At 35.5% G+C, this 12,626-nt stretch overlaps 1 protein-coding gene across 1 annotated transcript in view; it reads right to left on the bottom strand.

Moving 5' to 3' along the window:
- LOC104580724 (A disintegrin and metalloproteinase with thrombospondin motifs 6) overlaps positions 1-12,626 on the bottom strand; it is a 131,259-nt gene that overhangs the window by 83,595 nt on the left and 35,038 nt on the right. The window contains exon 8 of the mRNA XM_088538941.1: positions 3,355-3,398. Within this exon, the coding sequence (XP_088395067.1) occupies positions 3,355-3,398 (44 nt within the window). The remainder of the gene's footprint in view (positions 1-3,354; positions 3,399-12,626) is intronic.

Genomic DNA, 12,626 nt, shown 5'->3' with positions numbered 1-12,626 from the left:
GGGGTTAGATTTATAAATTTTACTTCTAGTAACTTGGGACCACCTAGTAACTTGAGCCAAGAGAGGGAATTCAAGAAAGCATTTCTATTTTAACATCCTTGAGCCTGAAGAAAGCAAAATGTATCCACATTATTTTTCTAAAGAAATCTGTTTAAGTTTAGCAGGTTCATCAAAACATACGAGCAACTTTTTAAGCTACAAAAAAGCCCCACATGGTATGTTAAAAAGACTGTAAAAACAAAACCGAATGCATCAATAAAGAGAAAGGAGACATGTTAATAGCAGGCATTCATTTAACCATGGAAGTCTTTTCCATTTATCACCAATCATCTTCTGGAATTAAAACCTTAATGTATTACAAATACTTAAAAACATTTTTTAGAGAAAAAAGCCACTGGCATCTACAGAATATGGCTCTTCTGTATCCCATGCATTCTTCAGCATCACTAAGTGACAGAACATATTGCAAACACAATTTGTTGCCACTAGAGAAAGCTCTAAACATCAGAGTTTTTTTTTGTTTTTTTTTTTGTTTTTTTTTTTTACATATTTCTTATTTTCTTATCTGAAAGTGGAATTAAGAAATTACCTGCTCAGTTAAGTTACACTGTAACAATGACTTGAAAAAGTGTAACTGTGAAAGAAAGCTGAACCTAGCTTTCATCTCCCTATTCAAGCAGGCACTCCAGATTATTCTGTCTGGGCTTCCAGTAATCAAGTAGGAATACAAGAAGTACTTCCTGGCTATATCCACATTAGCAGATTATGTGGAGCAGTAGGACCTGATCAATAGAGTGAAGCACCTTCATTAATGTTCCTCGCTTATTTCTGTATGAAGGTTGGAGACTCTACTTTGGACATGTCATAGTTCCATCCTCAAGGCCAAATATAGTCCCTACACACATGGTTCAATGCTTTCTGGAGGGAAAACATTAGAGGACATTGTGGGAATACGGTCCATGCAGTGATTCAAAGCCCAATTTCTCACATAGGCACATTTAGAACTTCTGGGGAGTGCATGTTTGAATGATTTCTCCAAAACCAACTTATCTTGTACATGCCAAACTACTCTGGTAACCAAAACAACAGGGAGCAAATGGTAACATTGAGTGTCTGTAGGATTTGCCTTAAACTACTCTAAACCAAATCACTAAAACAGACACACCTACTGGGAGGATGAACTGTCAGAAGGAAAATGTAAACATTGTTTGCAGTGTACAATCCATAAAAAACAACAACTTTGGTCCACTTGCCAAAATTATGCTTTTCTAACTGTGTTAAAACATTCTGAAGGCAACATATGAATACTTAGATAACAACTGTCATGTTCCCTGCTTATGTTACCACATTTTGGTGGTAAAGTGATCTCTGACACCTAACTGAGCACTTGCTTAATGATCATAGAACCAGATTAGTGATTTATAATTCTATACCATGCTTGCAGAATGGGACAGGGCTCTAGTCAAGAAGTCAGTTTACAGTTCTGTAAAGAGGTTAAAGGAGAGAGAAGTGTCCTCCACTACAGCCACAGAGCTGCAGAAGACAGTAGAGGCATAGAAGACACCTATCTTTTCTAAACAGCTCTTCACAAGACTTCTTATTTAAGGAAGCTGGAATAGGAGAACATCTATCCTCCAGTGAATCCTTTACTTCTATTTATCCCTTGAACATGAACGATCCAGGTTTCTCCTGACATTTTGGGACCTCTCTGAGGCTTACATTCACCAGGCCCCTTTGACACGTGCTTAACTTCAGTTACTGGAGGTCAGTGGAACTTAAGCATATTAATGCACTGCTGCAAAAGGGCCACAGGGCCTCTTCCAGTTTAATGCCTATAATGCAAATAAATTACTGTGGCTCTGTTGCCAAGGGTCCAGTAACAGTGAGTTGGAACTGATATCACATGTGAAAATTTTTCTAAATCAAGCCTTTTGTTTAATAAAGCATGTGCCAAAGTCTATCCTCTGTTATGCTGGATTCAAGTGGAGCAGAATCTGCCTTTATGCCAAATACAGCGAACTAATACACTAATGAACTGTGTTAAAAATATCACATATAAATATCAAGCAATTCATGCGTGAATGCACTCCCTTTCAAACTTTCTTCTTTTAACACTTGTAAAGCCAATTCTATAACATCAGTAAAGACAGTCTCTTTAGGTTTGTATCTTCCACACAGACTTTAGAGTAAAACAGTAAATTTAAAAATAATTGCTAGCAATTGTGGTATACCAAACATGCTCTGAATACTGCTTATATTTACAAGAGGCAAAATTCTGATATCGTTACTCATGTAAATCACTTCCCTGTGCCACAAGTTTCCTGCTGACTTGAGTGGGACTACTTGTAGAAAAATCAGCATGCATTAAGGCTATCAAAGCACACAGTAAGAGGGAGACACAAGGCAAGTACAGTGATGGGTTCTGAAAATATTAATAAACTGAACTAGCTGTATTAAAATTGTATTTTAACTATAGATGAGAAAGGGGCTTATGAAAGGATCCAAACTGGAGAGAAAAAAAAAAAAAGGCTCTGAATATTTATTTCATACATTTAAAGGACTTAGAGTCTCCTTCTCTGGAGATCTTCAAAACCTGCTTGGATGCAGTCCTGTGCCACATGCTCTAGGTGACCCAGGGGGGTTGGACTAGATGATCTCTAGATGTCCCTTCCAACCTTAAGCATTCTATGATTCTACGACCATTTAAGCTAATAACTATATAATACAGTAAGTATAAGTTCTGGTGAAAAATGTAGGTTTAGAGAAGACAATAGCTCTCCATCCTGCCCCTAAGGTTGCTAAGTGTGTTTCTCTGTTGCCAAAGCAGTGCAGAATTCTAATACTACTCCAATTTATATCACTGTGTTATTTTTCCCTAAGTTTGTGAAAGAAACAGTCTGAACCTGCACCCCTTGGTATACTATACATCAGCAGTGTAAACTTCAAAGTCTATTTCTGTTTCTTTTGTATTCTTTTATTGTTTTTCTGAAGTATTTTGTTTGTATTTTTAATAGATCATGGAGACAAATTAAATGGAAATACACGTTAAGTCCTCTCCTCTAATTATTGCCTGGTAAGTTTGAGTCATCTGCTAGGTTTTATCAGCATTACAGCTGCCAGAAAAGGAATGCCCAACAGCAGCTCACTTTAACTTAAAGTTCCAGTAATGTATCACACATAAACCCATCTAGGTTGCCTAAACAGATCTATCTAAGGTATCTTTCATACCTATAGAACTGCAAAATTTTGAAAGCATAAAGCTAAAATGCCAAATCAGCCAATAAATCAGTATCTGAGCTTAAAGCAAGAAAACAAACAGCAAATACAAGCTGAAATTTCTCTTTACAATCTTACCCAGTGTTCCACAAGGCTTGTTTTTGTAAGTGCAGATATCATATCTGTTAAGGATAAAAAAGGAGATGAAGTATGTCAGAGGACCAAATCGCTAGGATATTTTGTATATTTATCACATATCTGTATCATAGTTCAAGTAGTCAGACCGCAATCAACTTAATTATGTGCAGCCAGCTGGTGTCGGCATTTTCTACGCTTGGGTGTGAACCGCAAGCTGCAGTACACTCACAGCCGCTGGCCTCAGGCCAGTGGGACACCTGCCAGTAAGAAAAAAAATGGTTAAAGTGGATCTTTGCAATCATGGGCTCCATAAAGCAGCCTACCATGCTGCTGCGACCTTACAGCAGCAGTCTGTAGACTGCTACTGAAGCAAGTTTAACCACTTGCAGCTTTTAAACATATTGAAATTCTCTCAGAGCCTCATGCAGAATTTATAAACTAAACAATTGTAACTCCTACTATTCAAATTTTCTCATTAAAAATTATAACTCTCAATTATTGCACCAAAATCATCAAAAATCTGATACTCTGGTATTAGATTTCTGTGTAATTAACGTACAAGTATCTCAAGTTGAAAATGGAATTAAAATGCTTTTTTACATATCTAAGAGTATGTACAGTGATCTACAAACTGAATCTCCACAGCTTGAATAAGAAAACCCATGTGGGTTCTCATATCCTAGTGGTATGACAATTACAATGTCTTTGATTTTCAAGGATTTGAAATTATTTCCTTTCAAGATGTTTCAGAATAATTCCCTTGATTGAGTGGTGAGTAAAAACAAAGATGAGAAGATATGACATTTATGCTGTGATTTTTAACCCAAGTATTTACTAATTTCAGACCATCAGATAGTTGCTTTAAAAGTAACATATAATGACCATTTTCAAAAACTGCTTTAATTAGAAGCCTGAACATGAGATATATACATATACCTTTGAGTGCTAAACACTAAGTTCTGTCTGAAAGCCTAATCCACAGACAAAATAACAAAGCTTAAAATTTGGATCAAATCCAGTAAATTCTCTGAGCATGTAGACTGCTGTGACCATATGGAATCCCTGTGATTTAAAATGCACTGTGTGGAGCAGTTTGCTACACTAAGTCCTAATTTTGAACTCAAATGTTCATGTGCACTGATCTCACTGAGGAAGCACAAACTGTGCCACCCTACACGCACATAAAGCTCCTGCTGATTTCTCATTTGCTGTTTGGAGAGGGAGAGGTAATTGAATCAGCATTCTTATATATAATGTGTTGCACAATAACTGGGTTCTGTAAATCACATAGGTATAAGATGACACAGAGAGAGCACACTTCCTATCCCTTACATTTTTAAATAAACAGAATTAATATTTATGCAATTAAATGCATAAATACTCTGAAAATACGATAAGCATTTATTCACTATGGCCAATATCAGATCTATTAGGAGAGGGACCTTCTTTCCCATCTAGTTACACACTGCATAGAAAGGAGGCCAGATTCTTCCTGGTCCCCACAAGCTGCAAGCTGCCAGCTAAAGCTGCAATGCATGTAATTGTCCAACTGTGAAGCTCACATAAAAGCAAGTATAGCCCCACCACACACACACACACACACACGCACACGCACACACACACACACACACACACACAGAGGGACAAATTCACGGATTTGAGGGCTAAAAAGTAATGATTAAATATTTTCTCCCCCTGTCCCTTACATAAAAAGGCAAGTAATTTATCCTAGAAGTTAAAGTAGTTCATTAAAGCTATTTAATGTCACATTAAGAGTTGCTTTCAACATAGGAATTTGAGAACAACAGTACTGGACCTTAAGGTTTTTTCCCCCAACAGAAATCCTCTGTGAGTGCTCAGGCGAATAATAGGAATAAGAAAGCATAGGGTACCTCTTCTGATACAGCCTCCCAGTTTTGCAGCTTAGGGAGCTTCTCATTTTGTATCTTAATACTTTACTATTGTTTCTCCTATTATTTCTAATGCTTAGTTAATTCTTCTCAGCCTAAGAGAAAGACCGGTTATTTCCAGATTGGATGAATTACCTACAGTTTTCATCTCTGGGATGTTTTTATGCCTCGATCAGCAAAGTTGAGTCCTTCTGCTCCCCCAGAGATCTTTTCTACAATCAAGTTATTTGTTGAACTTGTCTTAAACAAGATGAATAAACTGAGCTTTGTCAGTGTCCACCATTTTTTGTAATAGGTTTTGATCATAAACTGTTCAAGAAAGGACTATGCCTTTGATATATAAGGTCTTATATCTGAGTAAGTGGCAAACTTCAGTCAAAAAAAATTAAAAAAACTAAGTTCACCTAGTTCCAACACGGAGAACTGCAAATCATAAGCTGAACTGCAGCTGCATCCAAACAGGACCTCTGACTTCTCCTAAAGGGATCAAAACGCTCACCAAACTATCAGATAATTTTTGCTCCTATTTCTAAATTATAGAAAATTAAAAAAAAAAGAAAAGAAAAATGGTGAGTAGCTTGGAGCTTAACATTAGTTTTTGTATACATCTACTCTGCTAGGATAAAAAGACTGTTTACTTAACAGGTGCAGACGATTTAACTAATGTTAAAGAACTGTGTGGAAGACAGTCATAAAATGAATATTTTACAGATTTACTCCGTTTTTGTAATAAGCTTTTTATCATAATTCTTCAGTAGTTCACAACTTTTATGAAAATCTGGTCATTCATTTGATTGCACAGGTTAAGAAAAGCAATAGTTACAACACACTGCTTCTTGATTTTTTTTCTAAAAGCTTTACACTAAAATCTGCTTAGTCTTATAGAAAGTGGTACACCACAACAGCACTTTGCCTTAAAATAAAGTACACATCTTATTTGGTTTCTTCCTCAAAAACCTCAGACCAAAAAGAACTATTTAAACAAAGAAAAAGCATAATATATGTTACACATCTCTCAATAGAAATAGCAGTTTCTATTATTAGTTTTCCATATCTTTAAAACTGCCATTGACAATGAAAGTCTAGTTGTATGGGACTTTCCTCGGATACTTAGCTTGAGTGGATAAATGGAATTCTGAGTTACAGATAAGAAAAGTATTACCACTGCAAGTTCTCATTCTCCGATTTATATGAAAGCAAATATGTAAGATAACTGCACTATAGATGGAACATTTACATACTGCTCCTTTCTAATGCACCTACAATGGTAAGAAATTCTATTCTGAAACCACCTCTTGAAACAATCTCTTTTTTTCATGTTCTTATTTGTCTTCACCAGTTTTGACAATGTAACATTAGAATAGTAAATTTACCATATTCAGTGGCATTATAAACATATGTGGGAGAGCTTTACAATCCCAAAGAACATCGCAGTGTACTTAGGACAGAAGCACAAAGCTAATTTTGAGACGCTGATTTTATAGTTTCTTGCAACACAAGCTTTACTCCAAACCTAAAGTTTCTAAAAATATATTTTCCAACTAAGTTCATGAAGAATATATCAACTGAGAAGCTTTCTTTTGATATTATCACAATGTGTCGTGTAAGAATGTAGCAGAACTACCAGGAAAGATCAGATGAAAATACAGGACTTCATATACGAGTTTATAAAAGAGGGGAAATAGTTCTAAAGACAAGATGAAGACCTGGAAAGAGTTTTCAGAGACCAGACATAGGTCTCACACCATTTCAAATCACTGATAAAAGGTCATCAGTCCAAAAAAAAAAAAAAAAAAAAAAACCACAGAGGACTAGCTTTAAAATCTCCTAATTTAAAATAAATTAAGAGTTTTTAGAGATTTTACCCATCACCTACTTTCAGATATTTCTGAGAATTTCTATGTTTCTACAAAGTTTGACACTTGCTCAGGTTTAATTCTTGTTATCGCCCTCTTTCAATGTTAGCTCTGTTTTTCACACAGCAAGTTCTCCTTACCAGCTACAGTAAATATCAAATAACAAGAAGAACGGTAGAACACAGAAAGTACAGAATAATGAATACTATAAATTGTTAGATACCTAACTAGATCAGAATCCAAGACAGACACCTTAAGTAGCTTAACGGCTCCTAGTCTCCCTAGTATAAGACATTCAAATAGTACCAATTCTACTAATTAGTTCAGAAGTGATACTCATTTACAGCATTTTTCCTATTCAAGTTCTGTCTCATGCATTGAAAATAGATATCTTGAAAATACAGATATATTTCCTTGCTGTCCAATGACATATTAACATCACATGAAACTTTGGAACAGACAAAATACTTCCATATACTCTTCCCTTCCATATGCTTTTGCTGTAATCAGAACCTTTCTACAGACTACATGACTACAAACTAGGAAAGTGTCAGATCATTTATCATAACATAAAGGCATATGAACACTCTACAAAATATTAAACTATTTTATTTAACAATGCACACTCTAGAATTATTCTACAGACAAGCTCTGTAAGCAAACTGCAGCACTGAAGAAATCGCCTGGTACTTGAGATTCCAAAATGTGCCCCTCACAGGTTTTGGAATGGCAGCATCACTTTACTCTCTGCTCTGTCTTCACCTACAAGCAGTTTCTTCATTTTGTTTTCTGCTCTGTATCTGAAGAACAGAGACAGAAGAACAGTCTGAAGAACAGAACAGCAATGTTTGCATATCTGAAGTACACTGCTGACATATTTCATTCCAGTGCATTTGAGAAAAAGCTGGCAACTAATGCATAAAGCCTTTGTTCAAGGAACATTCAGTCAGAATTGCTCAAGCAATTTGTAGGGCAACGCTCTTTGGAGTGCTCTAATGTAAAAATTCTGGGAAAAAGGAAGACTAGCAACACCAATTACATAGGCGTGGCTGGGGCATCCTGCAGAAAAATATTATGCTAAACCATGTGTAGAAAGCCACTAGTCTGGACCTCTGGCAGGAGGGAAACACAGCAGCTATGACTACTAACCAAGTTTCAACTCTGTTGTACAGAAATGAGAAACTGTAGCAGTAGCAAACAGCAAATACACGGACAAATTTTGTTGTGGATATGGCCTTTCTTCCCCTTCTAACCTTCAGTAAATTGCAAATGATTAGCAGAGAATTCCCTGGAAATACCAGACATATGTCTTCATTCACAACACGACCAGTTTCTGTGCCCTTACTCACAGTGAGTAGTACTTTGCAAGTATTCCTTAATGGTCTGCCTGCTTAAGCATCTCACTCTACAATATTTGCAGTACTTAGCAACCTAAAAAAAAATCCCAAACTCAAGAACCACTTTAATAAACTCCAGAGTTTAGGATAAGGCTCAGAATTATGCACTTAGAAGAATTAACGTGTGTTATGAATGTAATCCTATTATGTATGCATATTATGTACACTTTTATCACGTTTTAGCTATTTTATCTTCTGTAACCTTTCGATTTTTTAAAAAAGTAATGCATTCACGTTTCATTTATCTTGTAAAGCTTTTAAGTTAGACATTGACAAGAAAACACATTATAAAAAAATGGACAGAAATGTCTAGTTGTAAAATGCATACACTCATCACCATAGGACCTAAAAAATGGCTAAAATAAGTATAAAGCCATCAATTCCAATACAAGTAGAAAACTCCAAAGATCCTTAAATGACTTAGAAGCACATACCTGAAAGCAATCTAAGCCACTAAAAGTTACACGGTATCCTCAAATGATCCACTAGTTACCATAGTTCAACCTACCCTTTGACTCCAAGTAATGAATTATTAACCTCTTCCTTGCTACTTACACTATGAATACCTCTAAGTCAGTTATTTCAGCAAGTTCAGTCAGCAGCAATGTAACTCAATAAAAAAAGCAAACAGGATACTGGAACTGCTGAGCAAAGGATTCAATGAATGCTGATGCTTTGTCCAGATCAGAGTAAGAAATGCGCAGAGATAGGGAGATGTGAATCTATAATAGGAAAATTTACTGAAGATCTTTGATTTTCATTGAAATTTCTATAGCAATTCTTCAAAATAGCTTTCAAATAGCTATTTCAATTTCAATAGCTTTCATCTTTTTTTGCGGGCTTTTGAAAAGCTTAAACTCCTAAATCACCGAGGCAGGCCCTTTTTGTCTGCCCTATACGAACATCCTCAATATATGAAATTACCACAGTTTTCTATTCTTATTTTCATAGTGCTAACACACCTTAATAAACAGGAAATCAACGTCTTGGTGTTAATGATAGTTCATAAAAATAGCAGCTCATTAGGAAGACAAATCAATCTTGATATAAACACAAGAATATAAGAATTGCAAGACTGGGCCAGACCAAGTTCCCTCATCCCCATATCCTGCCTTCAGGATACCTTAAGAAAATATCTAAGAAAGAGGGCAAGCCTGAAGAGGCAGCTGCACCAAGGCGCTCTCAATAATCTTCAGCTCAAACTTTTCGAGACAATTTTGCTTCCAGGTAGTCAGCAACCCTCAACAGATTTTATTCTGTGAACTCACCCAGCCTTTCAAACCCTACAAACAGTTTCCACAAAGTAACTTGGCAAGTAGTCTCAGCATCTACTAATCCTCGCGCAAAGAGCCGCTGCCTTCTCCTTGCGCTCAGTCTTTCTCTTGCTCTTCCTGAGTTCATGTGATCAGCCCTAGCTTGAACTGGAAGGGATAGTGAATTGTTTTTATTCGTACCCTTCACACTGTGCATGACTTTGTAGGCCATTATTATGATTACATCCCACAGTTGTGGCATCACATTTTTGACCCTTGTTTCTCTTTCCCAAACCTATTCCTATTCCAATTTTGCCTATAAACCTATTCCAATTCTTCTATAACAAAAGAATTCTACTCAAAACAGAGGCCTATCAATTTATTCAATTTACTCCTTTACTAATAATTACTACTACTTAATTTGCTTTTGTAACTGCTTTCTGAACATGAAGCTGATAGTTCCATGGAACTACTGGGAATGATTTTTCAAGCAATAACCATCAGCTCAGGACACCTCATTTTATATGAAAAATTACAACTGCAGAGATGTAAAAATAAAGAAGTGTGAGAACTATCATTTCTATCTCTTTAAAAAATATATAGTTGCTTTACTTCAATAGTTATTGCTTTTTCCCAACAATTTCAAAAAATTTTATATAGGCTGAATCATTTTAAAACAAAAACTGTAACACAAATTTTAAATAAAGCATTAACATCTTTTTTTCTGAAATGAAAAAATATCTTATTAAAATATATCTTCCTGATTTCTTCTTTTAAATCAATATATTTCTAGAATTTTGCTTTTCAGTTTATGGATTTTGTTTACCAGTTGTAACATGGAAATCTCACATTGTGATTTTATTTAGCTACAGGTATATTAACTTAATCAATCAAAACCTCATGTTAAATGAAGGCTGTTTCAAGAAAATGAAATTTAAATAGCAAGATATAGCACCCCTGTAAAAGCATGTTAAAAATTGATTCGTTCATTAGCCAGCAATTTTATATTTTAACTTCACAAGTTAAGCAGTGAAATGTATCACAAAATATAACTGGATTTTTATCACATACTTTAGATATAACCCAAACCTTCCCAGTAAAAATATATTGTACTATTATCTTAGCTTTTTGTAATCATTTGATGCCTATGCTAAAAAAAAAAAAAAAAAGAATCAAGGAAAAGGATAAGCAGTGGATTTTCCTGTTACTTGTGGTTGACATTTTTACAAAAAGTCCTCAATAAAGGGAGGGTGGCCTTTGTTGAGTGGATCAACTGACTACCTCTCAGCTGAGTAGGTCATCTGGTGTAAATGTTTCTTCCAGAGGTTATCAACAGAGCGTGACTGTCTTCCTGAGTTAGCAAGACCAGCATGGGGGAAGTGTATAAGTGGCTCAGCCCAACATCCAGAATAAAACCTGAACAACTAACAAAAGAATTTCAAAGTGAGTAATGGGTTCGGGCTGCCTTCAACCTTCCCGTGCTGTGATGGTGAGCGTTCCATATGGACTAATAGCCATCACATTGCTAGTGTGGTTCAACAGTATATTGCAATTGTATACACTAGTAGCGTGTACAATCCAAAGTGAAATACAACATATACCAAAAGTAAAAGGTTCATTACAGCCATGCAGTTAGTGTAGTCCAAATGTTTTATCACTCAAGAGGCCTACCTCCAAGCCACTCTGACTTGGAATAGGCCTAATCACGTTAACAACCACACATCAGAACTCTTGAACGATACTTTCCAATTAGTTGATTGTTAAGATTTTAAAGCTTCTAAGTTATACTTTAAAACCCACCCCCTTCTGCAACACTGGCAGGACTAGCTGAAACACTAACTGTAAAAGACCCAGTAAGTTCAAGGCAAAAAAAGATTAAATAACCCTCATTTTTTCCAGCTCATTAAGTTTTAACAATTATTGCAATTATACCACCACAAATCAATACAACTATTGACTACAGGAGCGTCAAGAAGATTTTTCAAAAAATATTTCTAAATTTCACTGTGGCTGAAAAAGAGAGAGAACTTCATTGGTGTTACTCATAAAATTATCCCACGCATTATGTAGGTCAGAAGTAGTGAATCTAATCATTTAAATGAATTCCCACCCAATTGATGCACAAGTAAGTTCCTATATGTTTGCATTTCTCAAGTAATAAAGTCAGGATGGCTGGAGAAAAGTTGGAAAACATGGAGAAATGCTGCTATTCTGTTTTTATTAAATGTATTAAACTTTTTATTTGTTGATTTAGCATGTGTTCCTTTGTAAATATTTTACTCAAATTTCAAGTTTTGCTCAAATGAGTTTGATTTAAAACTCCCTAAATAAAAAGACATCCAAAGCAAAAAAAAAAAAAAATCTGAAGTCACTAACTACTTTGTAGTTAGTTAACAATGATAAAGCAGGACTATGCATAAGTGTACATTAACACTGAGAGCTACTTAAGGAACAGACTTTCCTTCCAGTTAGCCTGGGAGAGATTCCAAATTCAGCATAAAGGCTACAAATAAGAGCCACACATTTCAGCAAAGTTACCACTCCTAAGATAGTATCTTACTATTTAGAAGGTCAAAAGTTATATTGTGAATTGCCAAGCAATCTATGCAACTGTCACAGATACAGATTTGCAAAACATCACGTCCTCCTGACCAGTTGCATCTTTTGCTATTGTTATTATTTGCCACTATTTTTTTTAACTTCTAAATAATTGACTTGTGCTAGTGAATGCCTGAAGGAAAATACAACTGAAATGGAACAGTTTCAAAAACAGGTTCCTTGCTCTTCAGTGTTTCCAAATATATTGTTCAGAATTGCATAATATATCTCACTCCGATCTGGCAGATGGTTGAAAGA

Source organism: Tinamus guttatus, unplaced genomic scaffold, assembly GCF_059628265.1.
Source record: "Tinamus guttatus ecotype Peru unplaced genomic scaffold, ASM5962826v1 Tinamus_guttatus_pri_ptg001273l, whole genome shotgun sequence".
NCBI lineage: Eukaryota > Metazoa > Chordata > Aves > Tinamiformes > Tinamidae > Tinamus > Tinamus guttatus.
The sequence above is the reverse complement of the archived record's forward strand: the minus strand, read 5'-3'. Positions and strand labels throughout refer to the sequence as shown.